This window comes from Oncorhynchus mykiss, chromosome 26 (assembly GCF_013265735.2).
Source record: "Oncorhynchus mykiss isolate Arlee chromosome 26, USDA_OmykA_1.1, whole genome shotgun sequence".
Lineage (NCBI taxonomy): Eukaryota > Metazoa > Chordata > Actinopteri > Salmoniformes > Salmonidae > Oncorhynchus > Oncorhynchus mykiss.
In genome coordinates, this window is record NC_048590.1 from 19,088,851 (window position 1) to 19,113,088 (window position 24,238).

General features: G+C 43.5%; 1 protein-coding gene across 2 annotated transcripts in view; it reads left to right on the forward strand.

Moving 5' to 3' along the window:
- The window catches only part of cdh8 (cadherin 8), an 89,905-nt gene that overhangs the window by 27,719 nt on the left and 37,948 nt on the right, over positions 1 to 24,238 (forward strand). For both annotated transcript variants that reach the window (XM_021585911.2, XM_021585913.2), the window contains exon 3: positions 10,788 to 11,082. In XM_021585911.2, the coding sequence (XP_021441586.1) occupies positions 10,788 to 11,082 (295 nt within the window). The remainder of the gene's footprint in view (positions 1 to 10,787; positions 11,083 to 24,238) is intronic.

Here is a 24,238-nt window from a genome sequence, read left to right on the forward strand (position 1 = left end):
GTAGACTGTCTCTCTTGGTGGTAAAAACAGCTCTATGCCTTGTGGCCGAACAGCATTGTTCGGGTGCGTAACTCTGGAGCCCTGGAGTGTTGTCCTGTCAGTGGCATGGAAAATCCCTTTGTGGCTCAGCTCTAATGTAAATCACAGGTAAGGGGACCCTGAGCCTGGCTGATGTACCAGCAGTGTGCCGTGAAATCTCTGTTGACATTACCTTATGGGCAATTCCAGAAAGAGAGAGAGAAAAAAAGACACATGAACAATTCAAAAAGTCAGTTTTGACTCCTGTCTCTTTCACTATGGAACTGAATTTAATTACAGTAAAAGGCTTGACTTTTTCCTATTTACCAGCTGTCATCTGTACATTCCCAGAACTGAGGACACCATCCCTGACAGTAACTAGTTATAAAAATAACTCCTAATTTACCTGCTCGTTCTTACATTTACAATACCCCAAAGACCTAACCCGTTTTCTTATTTTTTTCCTGGGTAACCTTTTAAACAGACTAAGATATTTCCCAGATTTGATGGGGAGAGAAAAGCAGATAACTTTAAAATGAAGTGAGGTAGCTAGGGAGATGAGTTACATGAAGCAATTTCTACGTTCTTCGGCACCGTAGGGAGGAAGAAATTACTCTCTTTCTGTAGCATATAACAATATTTAGTTGAAATGATCTCGACTGAAGTGCTGGACTAAAATGGGAGCACTTTATATGAATCTTCAGGACCTTGTCTGTTATTTTGCTGCATTCTTTTGAGTGGTGCAGTGTGATGTAAAAGGTCAGCCGTTTTGCATTGGGATAAAGTTATGTAATTTTGGATAGGTCCTGAACTGTGTCTCAGAGCTACAACGATAATGTACTTAGATGGCTGAGTTTCTCCAAAAAAAGAAAGAAAAAACAGCATCACTGCTGTCTGTGGGAGGGTATGGTGATGTTTCTCTCCCTGGTCAATGGTTCCTTCTTCTCAGCAGTGTGAAACACACGCACACAAGCATGACTCACACAGACAGTGCTTCAGCCTGTAAGCGGCCGTCCACTCGGAAGTGACGTGGCGTCTTCCAACACAGGTCGGTGTAATCCCACGTTCCAACTCGACGACCTGCGTTGACGGTGCTACCTAATCGAGGGACCTTTTCCGTCCCCTAGCTATCTGAAGGGAGCTGCCAGCTGCTGCTGTGAAGAGCACTGCTTAACTGTTTTCCGCTACAGCAAAGCATCCTTTTTTTTTTTTCCCCCATCCAAGAACATAAAACAATGGTGTTATTTGCATATCTAATGACAGTCGAAAAGCTAAGCTTCTTAATTAAGGGGGGCGTGGGATATAAATCTAACCAATAACAGCAATGTTTCTAGATGTATTACAGATACATTTCTCTCTGATACCTGTACATGAAATATCCCAATGGAGAGATATGCAAGCCTTGTTTCTATATGAAATCCAGGTGTTGCTGTGTGTTTATTGCTGGATTGGCGTACTTAGTTTAATGTTCCTGCTAGCCCGCCACAGGTTACAGATACATGTTTTTAGTGCACTTGTGGCCTACTTTTTTTCAGTAGGACACACTTACAATTTATTCCCGACAGAGAAAACTCTTAACTGAAGTTGTCCATGACGCCTGGTCAAGGACTCAAAAGTCTGTTCTTCCGTTATTGAAATGTTGCGCAATGTTCTCTTTTTTTTCCGTGGGAGGGAGCCCTAAATAAAAGTTGTTGCACTGCATGTCTCTCTTAGTCCTCTGTAATGTATGTCATGACTCATTGTACAGAACATGAGGGTAAAGACCCCTAGAAGTGTACTGGTTAAATCTATCCTGGAATAACAGTCTTTCATTTTACTGGAATTGTTATTCTGATAAATGTATCATTAGCCTGTAGTCACGTCAATAGGTTGATGGGCTGTTCGATAGGCTGTTTGAGAAGGTTTGAATCCTAAGCAACCTGCCTACACATTCTTTGAAGTACAATAGACCAACATAGCTACTGTAGCAGGTCAAAGCTATGTGCTGGAAAACCTTGGAAGAGCATTTAAAACATCGTTTTCTGAGTTTAATTGACACAGGTAATAATAGTGTGTTTAACTGTTGACCATGTTTGGTGAGAAAGTTACAAAACAAAAAATCCTGTATAATACTCTGTAAATCAGAGTAGGCCACAGCTACGTTTCTACTCAACAGTCCAACATGAAGAACAGCAGCTCCATTGTCTAAAGGGCATTTCAGAATCCAAAGCTGTGGTTTTCCCTGTGGTCCATTGTGACAAATCCATCCGACTTTGCAACCACCATTCGCTTAGACACACAGTCGCGACCGTGCACCTCCCCAACATTCCTAACCGACGTGGCGACGGTTGGGGAAATGGCTTGAGACGTGCAAGAATTTGAAAAGTATTCAAGTTAACGGTCCAATATTCAAGAACACTGGTGTGTGGATGCGTATACGTTTTTGGACTCCGATAAGCACTTAACCCTTAAAAATGTGTTGCTTTGCAGTGGTGTCATTTACAAGATCACATTGCATGTTGTACTGGAGAATGAGATGCCTATCTTCTATCTTCTAACTAATTCATTCAGTTGTTCAATAATTAAAAAACAAAAGATGGTTGAAATATGAATTAGAAACCCAAGCAGCGCCATCTGGACAACAATAACAATCCATCACAACGAAATGATGCATCAAATTACACTTGCAACAGGTTCCATCTGTACCTTGCGAAATCAATCTCATTCTGATTTGAGTAGGTCAGCTGCGTGGAAAAAAAGAAAACAATTTGCTCCTTGATTATTGTTGTTTTGTTCTGGCTTCTCCCCTAGCCTGTGGTGTGTATATTTAGGCTCATAGGTAGGCTAATCATACTGTGGAGGAGGTTAAAACTAAAAACCTACCCCCGTTTAACAGACCGCACAGCATCCATCTCCTAACGAATTTTTACTGCTGCGGCTCCTTTGTCTCTGCACTCTACATAATGCAGAGGTTTCTGCCCGGGCACAGAATCTCAGAGAATGCATATGGAATGGCGATGCAATGGATAGATATACTCATTGCGTCAAGTGCATTGACTTGACTTTACAGTTAAATATTTTTATAGCACACTTGTGAAGGCGTCAGTAGCAGATTGATTGGCTCAGGTTGGGAAATTGTAACAAATTAAATGAACAGTGGGAATGACTCAATAGGGATAGTTTCTTACGTACAAAAGGTTATTCCCTCACTATAGCGTGTAAGGCCTTTAAAGTGTACTGCAAAATCATTTTCCATTTCCAAGTTTCTCTCAGCAGGCAGTCAGCCTGAAATACACACTCCTCTCACACACACACACACACACACACACACACACACACACACACACACACACACACACTACAAACTCCTCACGAACGCACGCACACACACACGGACGGATGCATGCACGCACACACACACACACACACACACACACACACACACACACACACACACACACACTCACATACACACACACACACACACACACACACACACACACACACACACACACACACACACACACACACACTCACTCACAAACAACATATTTTCATGGATGAGTACATCTAATTGCATTGGCCTCTTAGACTAAAGGTAGCCAAATCATTTGCTCTGTGATCCTTTTGCCTTTGAATTAATCTTGAGAAGCAGTAGTCTGGCCCAACAATAACACAACAGTTGCCATTTCTTCCTCTTCTCCTCCTCAATAGGGTTCTGCTCTGAGAGGTTGCACCATTCAAGACAGTGGATCTGACTTTAATTATTGTAACTCTCATTGTTGGAGTAGTGTGGTTCTCACTGAGGACATTTTTGGCAGATTTGATTAAAATGGTACTTTCATGGGATGGACTGCAGGGAAAATTGTCCCCAAGAATAGCTAAGTGTATCATATATCATGCATCGAGCCATCTGTTCCTTATATTCAAATGTTATTGCAATATTTAGAATTACAGATTATTCATGTAGGTGTAATTAACAAATTAAATCTTCCTAATGAAAAACTGTCTGTATAAATTGGTAGACTTCTTGCTCAGAATCAAGTAACTACAGTAAGTAATTCCTTAGTGTAGCCTTAAGGTAAAGTGGAATTTGCTTTATATATACAGTACCAGTCAAAAGTTTGGAAACACCTACTCATTCAATGGATTTTCTTTATTTTTACTATTTTATACATTGTAGAATAATAGTGAAGACATCAACACTATGAAATAACGCATATTGAATCATGTAGAAACCAAAAAAGTTTTAAACAAATGAAAATATATTTAATATTTTAGATTCTTCAAAGCAGCAACCCTTTGCCCTGATGACAGCTTTGCACACTCTTGGCATTCTCTCAACCAGCTTCATGAGGAATGCTTTTCCAACAGTCTTGAAGGAGTTCCCACATATGCTGAGCACTTGTTGGCTGCTTTTCCTTCACTCTGCGGTCTAACACGTCCCAAACCATCTCAATTGGGTTGAGGTTGAGTGATTGTGGAGGCCAGGTCATCTGATGCAGCACTCCATCACTCTTTTTGGCCGAAGGTATGTTTTGGGTCTTTGTCCTGTTGAAAAACAAATGATAATCCAACTAAGTGCAAAGCAGATGGGATGGCGCATCACTGCAGAATGCTGTGGTAGCCATGCTGGTTGTGCCTTGAATTCTAAATAAATCACTGACAGTGTCACCAGCAAAGCACCCCACACCATCACACCTCTTCCTCAATGCTTCACGGTGGGAACCACACATGCAGAGATCAACCAAAAATCTCAAATTTAAACTCATCAGATTTCCACCAGTCTAATGTCCATTGCTCGTGTTTGTTGGCCCAAACAAGTCTCATCTTATTAATGGTGTCCTTCAGTAGTGGTTTCTTTGCAGCAATTCAACCATGAAGGCCTGTTTCACGCCGTCTCCTCTGAACAGTTGATGTTGAGATGTGTCTGTTACTTGAACTCTGTGAAGCATTTATTTGGGCTGCAATCTGAGGTGCAGTTAACTTAACGTATCCTCTGCAGCAGAGCTAACTCTGGGTCTTCCTTTGCTGTGGCGGTCCTTCATGAGAGACAGTTTCACCATAGCACTTGATGTTTTTTGCAACTGCACTTGAAGAAACATTAAAAGTTATTGACATTTTCTGGAGTCACTGACCTTCATGTCTTAAAATAATGATGGACTGTCGTTTCTATTTGCTCATTTAATCTGCTCTTGCCATAATATGTACTTGGTCTTTTACCAAATAGGGATATCTTATGTATTAATTTATTAATTTATTTAACCTTTATTTAACCAGGTAGGCCAGTTGAGAACAAGTTTACAACTGCGACCTGGCCAAGATAAAGCAAATCAGTGCGACACAAACAACAACACAGAGTTACACATGGAATAAACAAACATACAGTCAATAACACAATATGACAGTCTATATACAGTGTGTGCAAATGAGGTAAGATAAAGGAGATAAGGCAATAAATAGGCCATAGTGGCGGAAAAATTACAATTTAGCAATTAAACACTGGCGTGATAGATGTGCAGAAGATGCATGTACAAGTAGAGATACTGGGGTGCAAAGGAGCAAAAAATAAATACACTATGGGGATGAGGTAGTTGGATTGGCTATTTACAGATGGGCTACATACAGGTGCAGTGATCTGTGAGCTGCTCTGCTTAAAGTTAGAGAGGGAGATATGAGTCTCCAGCTTCAGTGATTTGGGTATACCACTCCTACCTTGTCACAACACAACTGATTGGCCCAATTGCATTAAGAAGGAAACATATTCCACAAATTAACAAGGCAATTGAAATATATTCCAGGTGACTACCTCATGAAGCTGGTTGAGAGAATGCCAAGAGTGTTCAAAGTTGTCATCAAGGCAAAGGGTGGATACTTTGAAGAATCTAAAATATGTTTTGATTTGTTTGATGTCTTCAGTTTTATTCTACAATGTATAAAATAGTAAAAATCAAGAAAAACCCTTGAATGAGTGGTGTCCAATCTTTTGACTGGTTCTGTATATGATGCCATGTTTTTAGAACTACATCCCCTATGATGGCAACTGTGACCTAATACAGTGAGAAATTGTTACAGTGACCAATGGACATCATATCTGACCTTTTATCTGACCGTGATCTAATCAAATAAGAACGTATAGGAAATAGTCATTCTCATTATCTTACCAGTTGTAAACAGGGTTTCAGTCTGATCATACTTGCTCATATGTTGCTTTTCATGTCAGTTTGTGAACCACACACAGATAGCCCACACCCAAATTTCTTAGGATGTAAAAAGCAAGTATTGTAGGATGAATTTCACCACACAAATCAGCATATAAGGATTTAAGCTTCCAGGGCGAACTGCACAAAGAAACCCTGGCTAATTGAGCCTTGCGATGAGATTCAGATGGGGAACTGCTCTGACATGCTAGACGCCAGCTGACACCCAGCCTTACAGGGTGACAGGGCCCTCTCTCCCTCACACTCCCTCACCCTGCAGAGAGGAGCAGCACATGCCCTCTCCACCACTTGCCCTGACAAGGAGCAAAATCATTAATTCGCCATGTAGGGCTTAACGCTACACTTAAGTGTGGAGCCTGAGGCCGAGGGGAATGAAATATTCCTCATTAGAATGCACTATTGTTCCACCGACTGCTATGAAAGCTCATCTTGAGTATGGAGTGGCATGTTTTCTCCTGAGCTTGACAGTAAAAGCAGCCACATGTGGCAGTGATTGAGGGTACAGTGGGAAGGGGGTCTGATTCCCCTCATTGTGCATTGGGATTCACAATGAAGCAGTGAACTGTAACACAGGCCAATAAGCATGATGTCTGAGTTCTTACATGTAGAGGGGTTTCTAATAAACATAGATACGTAGATGCATGATGGGAAGTCCGGGTACGTGACCAGTTTTCATTATCATGCAAGGCTGCGGTTGTGACATTGCTGTTGGGTTATTTTCCAGTCGTTAAACTACTTATGCTTATTTAGTGCAGACTTTTTTATTTAATTTTTTGGTTTAAACTTTATTTAACTGAAAGTGCAGTTTGAGGGTTTGAGTGGGTGAGCGTCTGTACTATATAACGTTATTGTTGCAATTGCGAATGTGGACAGAACAGTTTTAATGAACACAAAACGGTTAAGGTTAAAAGTGTTCCCAGAATGTAATTGTTTGCCGGTTCAGTTTTGGTGCCTTGCTAACTTGGATAATGATAGACAGCCTTGTCAGCCCCGCTTCTTTAATTCTCCCCTCTGATGATCACTTGTGCATTGTGGTATGAAGATCATCCTACGAGAGGGAAAGAGGTACCATTTACACTGGACAGTATGCACTGGGGAGGGGTGGGGGGGGTTGATATTTATTTTTGTTCCTTGATTAGAATAATTGATACAATTATACTAAGAAGACTTCGTACCATGTATGGTTCTTCTTTGCCGGCTTTGTATTTTAACACACACACACACACACACACACACACACAGCCTCCAAGTAAACTGACATGCATTCATTTGGGCTCATTTAAGGGGTTTCGTAGTGTGTGGAATGTTGTGAAGCTGTTGTGTTAATGAGCCACATCTTTCATGTGAAATGATGGCACAATTAGGAAAACAAAAGTGCAAGGTGTGACAATTTAAGTGAATATGCTTTGTCAGTGTCTGTGAACAGCACCTTTGAGACAGTATATGCATGAAAACGGGTTTATAAAACAATCGTGGAGGCTTTATAGAGGTCTGGATTTCTGTACACACATTTTACCTTGTTACTCTGTCCCCAAACATGGTCTCAAAGGAATACCTCTGGCAAATTTCAGGGCAGAAAATGAAATGGAAGTTGCTGAATAGGATGTTCTGGCGCAAGATCTTTACAAAAATACAAATTAGAAAGAGGACCTCTTCTGGCCATGTTTCAGACCAATGCTGAACATTGTCCAATTTGCAAATGTTCTACTTTAAGATCCCCCCTGCAATCCTTAGTTACTTACCTTTGGGATCAAGTTCCTAATATATGGATAGAATAAAACCAGCCATATCCGCTCCTCATTTGAAGAAGAAGAAAAACACCTCCAACTGTCTCTTACCTTGGAGCTCCAGTTCTCTTATCATCTTATTCCCTATGAATCTCTGTAGTCGTTTTAAACATGAAAAGGGTTGTCTGTACTTGAATCCGCTAATGTTCACACAATGTGTGCTCGCTTGCAAGATGGCAGTGTCAAAGACCTTGACAGGTGACTCTATACATAGGCAGTGATGGGAAAAAGTACTCAAATCTCATACTTGAGTAAAAGTAAAGACACCATTAATAGAAAATGACTCAAGTAAGAGTGAAAGTCACCCAGTAAAATACTCCCTGAGTAAAAGTCTGAGAGTATTTGGTTTTAAATATACTTAAGTATCAAAAGTAAATCTAACTTCTAAAATACAGTGCCTTGCGAAAGTATTCGGCCCCCTTGAACTTTGCGACCTTTTGCCACATTTCAGGCTTCAAACATAAAGATATAAAACTGTATTTTTTTGTGAAGAATCAACAACAAGTGGGACACAATCATGAAGTGGAACGACATTTATTGGATATTTCAAACTTTTTTAACAAATCAAAAACTGAAAAATTGGGCGTGCAAAATTATTCAGCCCCTTTACTTTCAGTGCAGCAAACTCTCTCCAGAAGTTCAGTGAGGTTCTCTGAATTATCCAATGTTGACCTAAATGACTAATGATGATAACTACAATCCACCTGTGTGTAATAAAGTCTCCGTGTAAATGCACCTGCACTGTGATAGTCTCAGAGGTCCGTTAAAAGCGCAGAGAGCATCATGAAGAACAAGGAACACACCAGGCATGTCCGAGATACTGTTGTGAAGAAGTTTAAAGCCGGATTTGGATACAAAAAGATTTCCCAAGCTTTAAACATCCCAAGGAGCACTGTGCAAGCGATAATATTGAAATGGAAGGAGTATCAGACCACTGCAAATTTACCAAGACCTGGCCGTCCCTCTAAACTTTCAGCTCATACAAGGAGAAGACTGATCAGAGATGCAGCCAAGAGGCCCATGATCACTCTGGATGAACTGCAGAGATCTACAGCTGAGGTGGGAGACTCTGTCCATAGGACAACAATCAGTCGTATATTGCACAAATCTGGCCTCTATGGAAGAGTGGCAAGAAGAAAGCCATTTCTTAAAGATATCCATAAAAAGTGTTGTTTAAAGTTTGCCACAAGCCACCTGGGAGACACACCAAACATGTGGAAGAAGGTGCTCTGGTCAGATGAAACCAAAATTGAACTTTTTGGCAACAATGCAAAACGTTATGTTTGGCGTAAAAGCAACACAGGTGAACAAACCATCCCCACTGTCAAACATGGTGGTGGCAGCATCATGGTTTGGGCCTGCTTTTCTTCAGCAGTGACAGGGAAGATGGTTAAAATTGATGGGAAGATGGATGGAGCCAAATACAGGACCATTCTGGAAGAAAATCTGATGGAGTCTGCAAAAGACCTGAGACTGGGACGGAGATTTGTCTTCCAACAAGACAATGATCCAAAACATAAAGCAAAATCTACAATGGAATGGTTCAAAAATAAACATATCCAGGTGTTAGAATGGCCAAGTCAAAGTCCAGACCTGAATCCAATCGAGAATCTGTGGAAAGAACTGAAAACTGCTGTTCACAAATGCTCTCCATCCAACCTCACTGAGCTCGAGCTGTTTTGCAAGGAGGAATGGGAAAAAATTTCAGTCTCTCGATGTGCAAAACTGATAGAGACATACCCCAAGCGACTTACAGCTGTAATCGCAGCAAAAGGTGGCGCTACAAAGTATTAACTTAAGGGGGCTGAATAATTTTGCACGCCCAATTTTTCAGTTTTTGATTTGTTAAAAAAGTTAGAAATATCCAATAAATGTCGTTCCACTTCATGATTGTGTCCCACTTGTTGTTGATTCTTCACAAAAAAATACAGTTTTATATCTTTATGTTTGAAGCCTGAAATGTGGCAAAAGGTCGCAAAGTTCAAGGGGGCCGAATACTTTCGCAAGGCACTGTATACTTATGTATCAAAAGTTCAAGTAAATGTTAATCAAACCAGATGGCAAGATTTCCTTGTTTTATGAATGTATGGATAGTTAGGAGCACACTCCAACACTCAGACATAATTTACAAACAAAGAATTTGTGTTTCGTGAGTCCGCCAGATCAGATGCATTAGGGATGGCCAGAGATGTGCTCTTGATAATTCTGTGAATTAGACACTTTTCCTGTCCTGCTAAGCATTCAAAATGTAAATAGTACATTTGGGTGTCAGATAAAATATATGGAGTAAAAAGGACATATTTTCTTTAGGAACGTAGTGGAGTAAAACTACAAGTTGTCAATAAAATAAGTAGTCATGTAAAGTACAGATACCCCCAAAAATGACTTAAGTAGTACTTTAAAGTATTTTTACTTCAGTACTTTACACCACGGATTTATAGGCAATGAAAGTGTTTGAGGTTGTTTAGAAAGAAAAAAAAACTCTGGCCATAGAGTGTTATTCGCACTAATGTGTACTGGCATTACTATTTGTATACTGTGCTTCGTGATAAGATAATAAGGTAGACATGACCCACTTTCTATAGTGTATCAGTTCACCATAAACTTTCTTCTCAGTGGGCTTCAGTTATCAATATGTACGAAAAAACATTCATGACTACCCCAGTCGCGCCAACATTGGTTTTCAACATTCATAAAACTCTTATCAATTAACTTAAAAGATTATGCCAGTGATATAAGAATAAATTGTGACGCTTACCAATTCATTCCTTTTTTTTTCCAGCTACACACAGATTTGGATGTTGGCAGCACACCAATAAAGTATGTCCTGGCTGGCGAGGGGGCGGGTACCATCTTTGCCATCAACGAGATTACGGGAGATATTCACGCCATGAAGAGACTGGACAGAGAGGAGAAGGCAGAGTACACGCTTACAGCACAAGTCACGAACAGAGACACCGATCAACCCCTGGAACCGCCCTCGGAGTTCATCATAAAGGTGCAGGATATCAACGACAATCCGCCACAGTTTGTTGAAGGCCCCTACCGGGCCTCTGTCCCAGAGACGTCTCAAGTGGGTAAGTCAAGTGAAGGCCTTCAACTTCTCTTTCTGCGGGCATACAAACTCACCTCTACATCATTTGAAAATAGAACCTTTATTTATGTGTAATTGTAGGGTATTTGGGTAACTGTTGTGATATGTAATACCCACATTTCTGTTTTGATAACATTGGTCATCATTGGAATACACACTTTTTGCCTGACTTTTCAATTGCATGTTACCATCATGAATTCCATGTTGTCATATTATTATTTAACCTTCATTTCACTAGGGGAGTCAGTTAAGAACATGTTCTTATTTCCAATGACAGCGTAGTAGCAGTGGGTTAACTGCCTTGTTCAGGGTAGAACAACAAATTTTTACTTTGTCAGCTCGGGGATTCGATCTTGCAACCTTTCGGTTACTAGTCCAATGCTCTAACCAGCAGGCTACTTGCCGACCCTAATATTAAGTATGGTCTTCAGTGTTGAGTAGTAACAATTCCTGCAAGGGGATAGCATATATGCTTTCAACACAACGTTTTACATATTCCTTAACAATATTGTATATAACCACTACAAAACCTTTTGTATGTAACAGTATGTTAATATATTCATATATTCACATATTTATTTCAGCCAAGCATTCAAATTAGCGGTGCCTGATCACACATTTCAAATATAGCCCACAAAGTTAGCAGTACCTGAAAATGAATCGGCTCATGTATTTCGAGGGTCTCAGTACTGACCTTGGAATGGTTACCTAACTGTGAGTATTTTGTAGAAGTGGGAGAGCAGGATGCATCTCTTCATCTTTTTGACATGCTACCTTCAGAAAGAGGCATGTAGTGGTGTGGTTATTTGTTGGGTACTGTTGTTCCCTATCATGATGCTGACATAAGTCAGATATGATTTTACTATGACTGCAAACACATATTGCAGCCACCAACATTGCAGTTTTCTCTTAGTGTGTTGTTCTCAATTGAAACACTCATTGTATTTATCCAAGGGTTTTGACAGTGAAGTGAAGGAAATTGTTAGTAGTGGGGTGAAAAGCAAAGTGCTAGTTGACTGCAGAGACTGGGATTTGGCAAAGGGAATGCAATATAAAAATTGAAGTTGGTGGCTTTTGTGATTGTTGCTTTGTCACTGCTGATTAATTAAACATTCACCAACGTTCTCTTGTTAGCTTGAAAGGCTTTTTGAAAGGACTTGTTTTGGTCTTGTTAAGTTTTTATGTGTTGTGGCGTTATCAAAAGCTCTGGACATAAAGACACAAACAAACATTGAGTCTTTTTTCATCTCCCGTCTTATATTCATAAATCATTTGTGTTTCATTTCTATCACACTAAAATAAGATTTCATACAGAACTCACTCATACTCTATTTTCTAATTGTGCTTTAAAATTCCAACAATGTCTACTGCGAAAACAGAGGAAAATAAACTCTTATGAACATAGACTGTTGGATTTCTGACAAAAACATGTAACTCAAAACTATTAAAAAGGGCTTGAAGTAAATTCAAAAACCGTAAGCTGTTATATGGAGCTTTAACAAACAAAGGTGAGCTTTTAACATGTTTGGGCTGACATGCCTCTCATAGTACACATTGAAACACAGGCTTGACAATGCCTCAGTGTGTCATCACTACCTTGGCAGGCAGTTACCGCTAGAAAAAAATATATACGTGACATGTGCTTGTAAGGGCTTCATGTTTCCAGTGTGCAGGTGAGCACAAAGGTTAATAGAACATGCCTTGTTCTTTCTGAAGGTGACCTGGATATGAAACGTGGCCTTGTTCACTTCATTTTTCATTATTGAAAAACAAATCAAATGAAGCCATTTACAGTTTGGGTTTTGTTATACTGACATTGTCAAGCCCTGATCTGTTTCACCTGTCTTGGTGATTGTCTCCACCCACCTCCAGGTGTCTCCTGTTTTCCCCATTAGTCCCCGATGTATGTATTAGTCCCCCCTGTGTTTTATTTTACTAGGCAAGTCAGTTAAGAACAAATTCTTATTTTCAATGACGGCCTAGGAACAGTGGGTTAACTGCCTGTTTAGGGGCAGAACGACAGATTTATACTTTGTCAGCTAGGGGGTTTGAACTTGCAACCTTCCGGTTACTAGTTCAACGCTCTAACCACTAGGCTACCCTGCCGCCCCAAAGCTGTGTTCCCTGTCTCTCTGTGCCAGTTTGTCTTGTTTTGCCAAGTCAACCAGCATTTCTCCCAGCTCCTATTTTTCCCAGTTTCTGTTTTTTCTTAGCCCTCCTGGTTTTGACCCTTGCCTGTTCTGATTCCGAATCCGCCTGCCTGACCACTCTGCCTGTTCTGACTTCGAGCCTGCCTATCCCCTGGTACTGTTTGGACTCTGACCTGTTCCCTGAACTCTCGCCTGTCCCCGACCTGTCTTTTGCCTACCCCTTTTGGTGTAATAAATATCGGCGCTCAAGCCTCCTGTGTCTGCATTTGGGTCTCGCCTTGTGCCCTTATAAACATTCTCCATTGAGGAGGAAAGAGTGCAGAGTACATGTCATGACATTTCTTTTACTTACTTCCTTGGTGATGTGCATTCAACCTACAGGAGATGTTCCTCTTATCTTTCTCTGATCTCGTTCCATGACTGTAACACTTAATGATCTCATTCTAAGAGGACATTATAGCGTTAAACATTTTTTTTCTTCAACATTATCTCAAATGGGAAGTTATTGGGGTGATTGTCATAATAATATTGCTTACATCTTAACCTTTGAGTGTGGGCAAATAAACAGTCAAACAAGCATCCTGTTAAAGGTTTTATATGATTATATATTAATATTTAATACACTATACTCATCCATTCATTTCTTGATACTGGACAGCTGAAAATGCTGTATCTATATTCACAATATTTATATATTTAAAGTGGTCTTAAATTCTAAATGAGTTTGTTACTTAATGGTATAGGTCTTCTCACAAGGGGAATTATGTATCATTTGCACGGATTGGACAAATCTCATTGGATTATTGGATCCGTTCTCTTGTTAATGGGGTCTTTGACTTTAAGGCCAAGACAAGCAAGCAAATTCCCTCACTAGGTCCTCCAACCATATGCCGGAATTATAGAGCTCCCTGCCTTCTGGAGCTAACAAGGGGATTGTGATGTAGTTTAAATTACATAGTCTGCTTAAAGTGACGATTCAGGTAATGAGAATCAGGTCGTCCGACCCTCCTCTCTACCAGAGAAAGGGTGTGAATGACAATAATTGCTACACAGAGAAATAAACTTGGAAAGTTGTTTTGCCATCTCAAACTCCAACGTGAGGCCTCGGGAGCCTTGCCTGAGCCTGCTTCATTATCAAGGCGATTAATAAAGCTGGTGGAGAGACAGATGGCATGTCGCTCCTCAGCCCCCCTCTCCTCGCAGCGCGGCCGCTCTCAACCCCCCTGTAAAATGAGCCTGTGTACAGAAGCACCAGGCGTGCAAACGTGTCAGGATCTGCTAAATTGGAGCGCAGACATAAAATTGAAGTGACATTAATAGATTACCTGGAGTTCATTTGCATTTTGAGAGTTATTATGAACATCGGTAACAGGACTAACAGGCACGGTCTGTGGCTCTAATGATATTTCTGATTATGCACTGATCAATGATGGCAGCTTGGGAAATAAGTAAAGAGTTGTCATCATTGATTTTGACTTGATCAAGGAGAGACATATGGAAATGAGTGCTACATGCAGACATCCATTGGGCTTCCAATCATACAGTATACGTACATTAGACCACTCATTTTAATATTAGCACACCTTCATAAATTAAACATAAATTAAACATGTACAGAGTGAAACATAACACGTTTTTACAAAAAAGCAAAGGGACGCAGGTGAACTCAGATATGGGCCACATTAGTCACCTGTGAGATGATCTTACACACAATACTTCAACACATTACAGGTATCAGATCCGTATCAGGACAGCTGGACTATTTTTGATACCCTTCCACGCTCCATTTAGGCCAGATGTGCAATACATTGACTGCCTTGATTTCATCGAACATATGGTCTTTGTAATTCAACGCTGATCTTGCTGTCAATTCTGAACAAAACCGTGGCTTTGGAGCAGTGGCAAAGGGAACATTGTAGCTTAATTTGAGGGTCATCGTCTTACATTCATTTTTAGACCATGGTCTTCAACTGTAACAACTTGGTGGAGAACGATGGTGGAGGGCTTCTGTTTAGTGTGACTCGCCTCTCCGATTCAGGACTCTATGTTCTAGCAGATGGGCAGGGAGGCAGGAGGTTGTGGGCCTTTAACACTGTGTGCAGCTGGACCATCGCAGAGTCACATCTGTCGTGCAGGCCAGGCACGGTGCTGTAGAAGGCCAATGGCCTCAGCTGAGGCAGGGGTCAGGCCTGTGAACCTGGTGTGACTCTCTCAGCCCAGCCAGCCCTTTCGGTGCTGCTAAATAGGGATAGGACAGGAGTCCAAGGCAGAGGAGACTTCACAGACAAGCTGGGCCTAGCTGTAAATAACTTGCTCCTTCTATTTCACCTCATTCTGCATTTGGAGAGTCCTCTCTCTCTCGCTATTTCTCCCTCTATATGGGTGCCTATGCTTATATACAAATCTAGATTCATCTTTCGATACAGCCTTTTGATATGGCTTGTTGGATGATAGAAAACAATTTCAAGTTTTGGGAATGTGTTGTTTTGTCAGACAAACAGTGTGAATATGCAGAGACAACGGGCATGTCTGGACTGGTTCTGCCATCATTCAATTTAATCAATCACCAAGCTGACGCATCTGTCGGGTTGTACCAAAATAATGAAAGTGCACACACACACACGCACACACACTGACTCACACATTACTTATTCATCACATGTTATTTATTATCCGGCGTAACTCTGAATTATGCATGTAATATGATCAGTCTCTGGTCCTTCAAAGCCTCCTGAGGCATTTATTGTTCGTAGAATACAGTATGTAGGCTTTATATGTAGCATGCACTCTGTGGCACACATAACATACCTAGCTGTGCATTAACACAATTGTACCCTGCAGTTCCAAGGTTGCTGGTGCCTGTCATTTGTCCTGCCCCCCTGTGTAGCTGAGCCTGAACTCTCCCTCTCTAATACCTCAGCTTGGTCTTCCTTGAAGAGAGAACAAAAACTACAGGCTCCCAGGTAACGATGCCCTTCAATATGTTCTGCATAAGATTGGCTCTTACGGATGAATGGTAAAGAGCTCAATGAAACGAAGGACAAAACCCCCGACTGGCTCTTTTCAAAAGTCACCCTTTTCGTGGCGGCCATGAAGCCCACAAAAAATGAAGAGATAAGAGGCAACGTGATAAAAGACAGGGAAATGAATGAGCTGAAGTGTGTTTTTGTCTGGGCAGCTCTTGTGGTGAGAGGAAGGTACATAAACACCCAAGGCCAGTGCTAATGAGTCTGGGCAGCATTGTGTCGGCTGGAGTGATGCGACTGATCCCCTTTGACAGGGTAACCAGTACAATGCTGGACACTGACAATATCCCTTTCATGATGGAGACGGGAGGGATGGAGAGCATCCCGAGAGTGGAACATGTTATATGTGGTACTACAAGCCTAATAAAGGCCCAGTGTATAGCTGCCAACATACGATTTACATTGATATTACCTTTATATCATGTTTCAGGAGAAGACCCAAATGCAGACAGTGTCGAAGTAACAAAAGTTGATTACGAGAACAGGGGGCAGGCAAAACGACAGGTCAAGGGCAGGCAGAGGTCAGTATCCAGATCAGAGTCCATTAGGTATAAAACAGCAGGCATTCTCTGGGTCAGGGCAGGGAGAGGTCAATAATCAAGTGTGGTGTTGTAACGGTCTTCTAGGTGTGAAGGAGAGTCGGACCAAAATGCGGCGTGTAGATTGCGATCCATGTTTATTGTGACTATAGCAACATGAATCCAAATACAAACAGTGCAAAATAATAAACGTAATGAAAACCGAAACAGCCTAAACTGGTGCAAACTAACACTAAGGACAATCACCCACAAACACACAGTGAAACCCAGGCTACCTAAATATGGTTCCCAATCAGAGACAATGACTAACACCTGCCTCTGATTGAGAACCATATCAGGCCGGACATAGAAATAGACAAACAAGACATCCAACATAGAATGCCCACCCAGTTCACGTCCTGACCAACACTAAAACAAGGAAAACACACACGAACGATGGTCAGAACGTGACAGTACCCCCCCTCCAAGGTGCGGACTCCGGACGCACAACTTAAACCTATGGGGGAGGGTGTGGGTGGGCATCTGTCCGCGGTGGCGGCTCTGGCGCTGGACGTGGACCCCACTCCATAACAGTTTTAGTCCACCTCCTTAGCGTCCCTAGATAGGTGACCCTTCTTAATGACAGCTCGGGACAGAGGGTCAGCTCGAGACAGAGGGGCAGCTCGGGACAGAAGTAGCTCGGGACTGATGGGTAGCACAGCACTGAGAGGAAGCTCAGGCAGGTAGTTAGATCCGGCAGATCCTGGCTGGCTGGCGGTTCTGGCAGATCCTGGCTGACTGGCAGATCTGGAAGAGTCTGGCTGACTGGCAGATCTGGAAGAGTCTGGTCGACTGGCAGATCTGGAAGAGTCTGGTCGACTGGCAGATCTGGAAGAGTCTGGTCGACTGGCAGATCTGGAAGAGTCTGGTCGACTGGCAGATCTGGCTGCTCCATGCTGACTGGCAGCACTGGCTGCTCCATGCTGACTGGCGGCCCTGGCTGCTCCATGCTGACTGGCGGCCCTGGCTGCTCCATGCTGACTGGCGGCCCTGGCTGCTCCATGCTGACTGGCGGCCCTGGCTGCTCCATGCTGACTGGCGGCCCTGGCTGCTCCATGCTAACTGGCAGCTCTGGCGGCTCCTTGCAGACTGGTAGCTCCTTGCAGACTGGCAGCTCTGGCGGCCCCTGGTTGACTGGCGGCGCTGGCGCTGGGCTGACTGGCGGCACTGGCGGCCCCTGGCTGACTGGCGGCACTGGCGGCCCCTGGCTGACTGGCGGCACTGGCGGCCCCTGGCTGACTGGCGGCACTGGCGGCCCCTGGCAGACAGGCGGCACTGGCGGCTCCTGGCAGACGGGCGGCGCTGGCGGCGCTGGGCAGACGGGCGGCGCTGGCGGCGCTGGGCAGACGGGCGGCGCTGGCGGCGCTGGGCAGACGGGCGGCACTGGCGGCGCTGGGCAGACGGGCGGCACTGGCGGCGCTGGGCAGACGGGCGGCACTGGCGGCGTTGGGCAGACGGGAAGCTCCGATGGCGCCGGACAGGCGGGAGGCTCCGGCAGAGGCGCCGGACAGGCGGGAGGCTCCGGCAGAGGCGCCGGACAGGCGGGAGGCTCCGGCAGAGGCGCCGGACAGGCGGGAGGCTCCGGCAGAGGCGCCGGACAGGCGGGAGGCTCCGGCAGAGGCGCCGGACAGGCGGGAGGCTCCGGCAGCGCTGGAGAGGAGGAAGGCTCTGGACGGATGGGCCGGAGAGACAGCCTGGTACGGGGAGCTGCCACCGGAGGGCTGGGGTGTGGAGGTGGTGACGGATAGACCGGGCCGTGCAGGCGCACTGGAGCTCTTGAGCACCGAGCCTGCCCAACCTTACCCGGTTGAATGGTCCCGGTCGCCCTGCCAGTGCGGCGAGGTGGAATAGCCCGCACTGGGCTATGCAGGCGAACCGGGGACACCGTGCGCAAGGCTGGTGCCATGTAAGCCGGCCCAAGGAGACGCACTGGAGACCAGATGCGTAGAGCCGGCTTCATGGCACTTGGCTCGATGCCCACTCTAGCCCGGCCGATACGCGGAGCTGGAATGTACCGCACCGGGCTGTGCACCCGCACTGGGGACACCGTGCGCTCCACAGCATAACACGGTGCCTGCCCGGTCTCTCTAGCCCCCCGGTAACCACAGGAAGTTGGCTCAGGTCTCCTACCTGGCGTAGCCATACTCCCTGTTAGCCCCCCCCCAAGAAATTTTTGGGGCTGACTCCCGGGCTTCCATCCACGACGCCGCGCTGCCTCCTCGTACCAGCGCCTCTCCGCTTTCGCCGCCTCCCGTTCTTCCTTGGGACGGCGATATTCTCCTGGCTGAGCCCAAGGTCCTTTACCGTCTAATTCGTCCTCCCATGTCCATACCTCCTCGCGCTGCTCCTGCTGCTGCTTTCTCCTTTGCCCATTACCACACCGCTTGGTCCTGTTGTGGTGGGTGATTCTGTAACGGTCTTCTAGGTGTGAAGGAGAGTCGGACCAAAATGCGGCGTGTAGATTGCGATCCATGTTTATTGTGACTATAGCAACATGAATCCAAATACAAACAGTGCAAAATAATAAACGTAATGAAAACCGAAACAGCCTAAACTGGTGCAAACTAACACTAAGGACAATCACCCACAAACACACAGTGAAACCCAGGCTACCTAAATATGGTTCCCAATCAGAGACAATGACTAACACCTGCCTCTGATTGAGAACCATATCAGGCCGGACATAGAAATAGACAAACAAGACATCCAACATAGAATGCCCACCCAGTTCACGTCCTGACCAACACTAAAACAAGGAAAACACACACGAACGATGGTCAGAACGTGACAGGTGTGACAAGGTAAAGAACAACAGGCAGGCTCAGGGCAGGCAGAATGGTCAAAACAGGAACTAGAAAAAGACAGCAGCAAGGGGAAAACCGCTGGTATGCTTGACAAACAAAACAAATTGGCAACAGACAGAGAACTCAGGTATAAATACACTGGGGATAATGGGGAAGATGGGCAACACCTGGAGGGGGGTGGAGACAACACAAAGACAGGTGAAACAGATCAGGGTGTTACACTTTATGTTGCCTAGCTTTTTACATACTTAATTTAGGTGGCAAGCGTAGTTCAGTTCTCACATGTAAAAACACAGTGAGGTGCTCATGTCACCTTCCTAATATATATATATATATATATATATATTGATGTGTTAATTAACATTATGGACATTTGCATGGAATAGATGACTATGTAAGAATGCAGTTTTACATGAGCGAAGTGTTATAAAGCATATTATGAATTAGGCCTGGGTGATATGCCTTTTGTATCGTATACCGGCCGGGGAATTTTGAAATCCTGTTGGTATGATTTAAAACCGTATATATGTTTCAATTGTTTCGGTTTTGGGAGAAAGCCATTGAATCTAACTTTAAGTTAAGTATACATATAAGAAATCTAAGATAAATTATATCCAGCTCAGGGCTCCAGCTATGCATTTGGTTTGCTAAATTGCTAGCTAGTGGCTAGATTTCAAGATCAAGTTTCTTGGTTACAGAAGAGACATTCAATCCCCTACTGCGGATATTCCCAAACTGGGGTACGTGTAATGCCGTCGGGGGTACGCCAAATAAAAATGTGGTAAATAACTGGTAGTTCTGATACTACCAGCAGTACTACACCTGCACTGTTACATGACGCATCAGTGACACGGCAGGAGATGTTTTGAAACGCATATTTTGAAAATCGGAGATGACAGTGTTGTTAACAAAAGGCTAAGCTTGTGTTTTTAATATATTTATTTCATTTCATTTGCGATTTCCTATCATGAATAGGAAAAGTTGCGTTATGCTAATGCATTTGAGGCTATGATTACGCTCCCGGATACGGGTTTGCTAGTCGCAAGAAGTTAACAGATCTATTGTGTTATATTCTCCTACATTCCTTTTACATTTCCATAAACTTCAAAGTGTTTTCTTTTAAATGGTACCAAGAATATGCATTTCCTTGCTTCAGGGCTTGAGTAATAGGCAGTTAGGTTCTGTTATGTCATTTTAGGCGAAAATTGAAGAAAAGGGGCGGATCCTTAATTGAGAGACGAGCTTAAAGTTTTCTTTACTGACCATCATTTTCACCTGTCTGACCGCTTGCATGATGACGAGTTTCTCACATGACTGGCCTATCTGGGTGATGTTTTTTCTCACCCGAATGATCTCAATCTAGGATTACAGGGTCTCTCCGCAACTATATTCAATGTGCGGGACAAAATTGAGGCTATGATTAAGAAGTTGGAGCTCTTCTCTGTCTGCATTAACAAGGACAATACACCGGTCTTTCCATAATTGTATGATTTGTTATGTGCAAATGAACTTAAGCTTACGGACAATGTAAAATATGACATAGCGAAGCACCTGAGTGAGTTGGGTGCTCAATTACGCAGGCACTTTCCCAAAACGGATGACACAAACAACTGGATTCGTTATCCCTTTCATGCCCTGCCTCCAGTCCACTTACTGATATCTGAACAAGAGAGCCTCATCGAAATTGCATCAAGCGGTTCTGTGAAAATTGAATTTAATCAGAAGCCACTGCCAGATTTCTGGATAGGGCTACGCTCAGAGTATCCTGCCTTGGCAATCGCGCTGTTAAGACACTGATGCCCTTTGCAACCACGTACCTATGTGAGAGTGGATTCTCTGCCCTCACTAGCATGAAAAGTAAGTACAGGCACAAATTATGTGGAAAATGATTTAAGACTGAGACTCTCTCCAATACAACCCAACATTGCAGAGTTATGTGCATCCTTTTAAGCACTTCCTTCTCATTAACCTGTGGTGAGTTATTCACCATTTATGATGAACAAATAAGGTTTTATATGTAAGATGGTTAAATAAAGAGCAAAATTATTGATTATTATTATATTATTATTTGTGCCCCGGTCCTATAAGAGCTCTTTTTACACTTCCCACGAGCCGGGTTGTGACAGAAACTCAAACTCATTTTTAAGTTTAATAAATGTATCGTATAGTGTGTGTGGCAGGCTTACAACACCCCTTGTGTGCACATTAGGTAATACCTTATAGTGCAGTGTATAGTGCAGAAACGGTATGAAAAGGTCTAAAAATCTGGATACCTTCCAACCCCATTATGAATTGATTGGAAGTGAGCAGGGAAACCCAAAGGCTGCATGATGGGTGGGAGGTCTGTAAATGAGCACAGAGCGAGGCGGGGAGTGTTTTCTGAATGCTGAAGTGTTCTAATTCGCAGCCCAGCATTGGCAACGCTTATCCATATCTGATAGGGTGCCAGGTTGCTTTCTCACAGACATTCTTCAGTTCAAAATATCTTGCTCCGTCCCATTAATTATGCAGGAGGAGAGCTGCAGATATGTAGTGTTGCGTTGAGGCTTTTTCTCTGCCGCTCTCCTTCTCACTTCTGCTCTGCAAGCCTCCCTCTTTTTACTCCCTGCCTCTCTTCCCCACTATCTCTGTGTATCTCTCTCACTATATTTCACTTGTTTTCACCCCCAAACTCTTTCCTATGTGTGTGTGTGTTTGAAGGACTGTAGTGTGTGGGAGGGTGCGTTGGGGGAACAGTTGTCTATGCTCGTGCTCTTCTTGCTCCTGGTGATTGTAGAGTACTCAGCAGTGAGTGCGGGATCCTATGCCCTCCCATCGTTCTCTGTCTGCATTATTAATTGTCAGAGGTACAAACCATTGTTGTTTGGTCCCCGCAGGCACCCAACCGCGCTCTCCCAATTGAAAAGCACTGATTGCATCCTGTGGAGAGAAAAAAAATACGTTATCTTTATAGTTATTTTAAAAGGCATTTTCAAATTACTAAAGGCAGTACACCAAGTAAATACTTGAGAGAAGAAAAAGGTCCATGATTCTACCCACAGTAGCTTAAGTATGCATCTCCTTAGTGAAGAACACACACACAAAAGTAAGAAGCTTTCTGAGTATCACTTCAGTAAACACAGGGATGAGGCTTTATTTTGTGCATGAGAGTGTCACTGCTATGCTAACATTTCCCGAAGGGGCCCAGCAGAAGATTCATGTGGCACTGCTGGTGGCGGGAATTGCACACAGACACATAAATGGGAGGGAAAAACATTCATCAAGGTGGCAGAGACTTGAGCAAGGAGGCCCATCCAATCACAGCAGAGAATAAAGGGAAGGCATAAAAGTCCATGCAGCAAGGTCATTTGAAAAAGGAACAGATAAGAATGTGAGATCAAGTGGTAAATCTCCTGTATGTGGAGCCTTTGTGATCCTCACAGATGCCTGTCCCATTAACCAAAGCCAATGCTCTGTTACACTGCCTCTGCTCATGCTTTCTCCAACACTTCTCTAACCTGTGTGTGGAAACCATTAAACAGCACTCAGCCTGTTACATGTTCTGTAGATGATGATTATTCTTTGAGGAGTGTTTTTCTTCACCTCTCTGCTCATGTTGGTATTTGGCTTGTTTTGTTTCAGCACAGTGCCTTATTCTGGTTTCAGTGTTAGTGAAATATTGACAGTTGCATTGTTCCTTACGCCGGAGTATGGATTTAACCAGTCTGTGGTTTCTCCACAGTCATAGGCTGGTGTCCACAGTAGTCAATGCAGCACCAGTCAGTGAACAGGTTGACTATGTCACTTCAGCGCTTCTGGGTAATTGGCTAAATCTGCCCTGCAACACAGTGCAGAGATGGCCCTTTAAAATTTCAACTCACTTCAAGGAGGATAAACAAAGCAGGAGATGACTTGGAGTTTGGAGGCCCTAGCCATTGTATTTGCTCTCTTCTTCTATGTGATATCCATCAGGTGCGTGCGTGCGCGCTAATTTTATAGGGACATAGTGTAAGTGACCACAAGCTTCTGTGTGTTCCCAATGATGGATTGCTCGTCAGGAGGGAGTAGGAAATCTCGGTATGCCTGACTGATGCATTGAGGCCCAAGTCACGTACAGTGCATTTGGTCTTACCTTTCAGATTCCTCCGGGAATCATGTTAACCCTTTGGACTCAACGATCTTGTATCTGATGGCAGTTCAGCTAAGTTCTCCGGTGTTCCCTCCTACCCTCACATTTCCTCTGAGTACAGGGTGCATGCTTTGATACAGTTCTCTAGTAGGTGTCTGACCATTGTCAAAGCGGGCTCCCAAGTGGCGCAGTGGTTTAAGTCACTGCAGTACCTGGTTTGAATCAAGGCTGCATCACATCTGGCCGTGATTGGCAGTTCCATAGGGTGGCGCGCAATTGGCCTAGTGTCGTCCGTGTTTGGCCGGGGTAGGCTGTCATTGTAAATAAGAATTTGTTCTTAACTGACTTGCCTAGTTAAAAAAAGGTTATACCTGTGGTAGTTGGTCCTATGTGATATTCAGAAGTCCTATGCCCCATTTCCCTTGTTTCACCCTCAGGCTGCTGCCCCCTGGTTATGGGACCTTTGACTACAG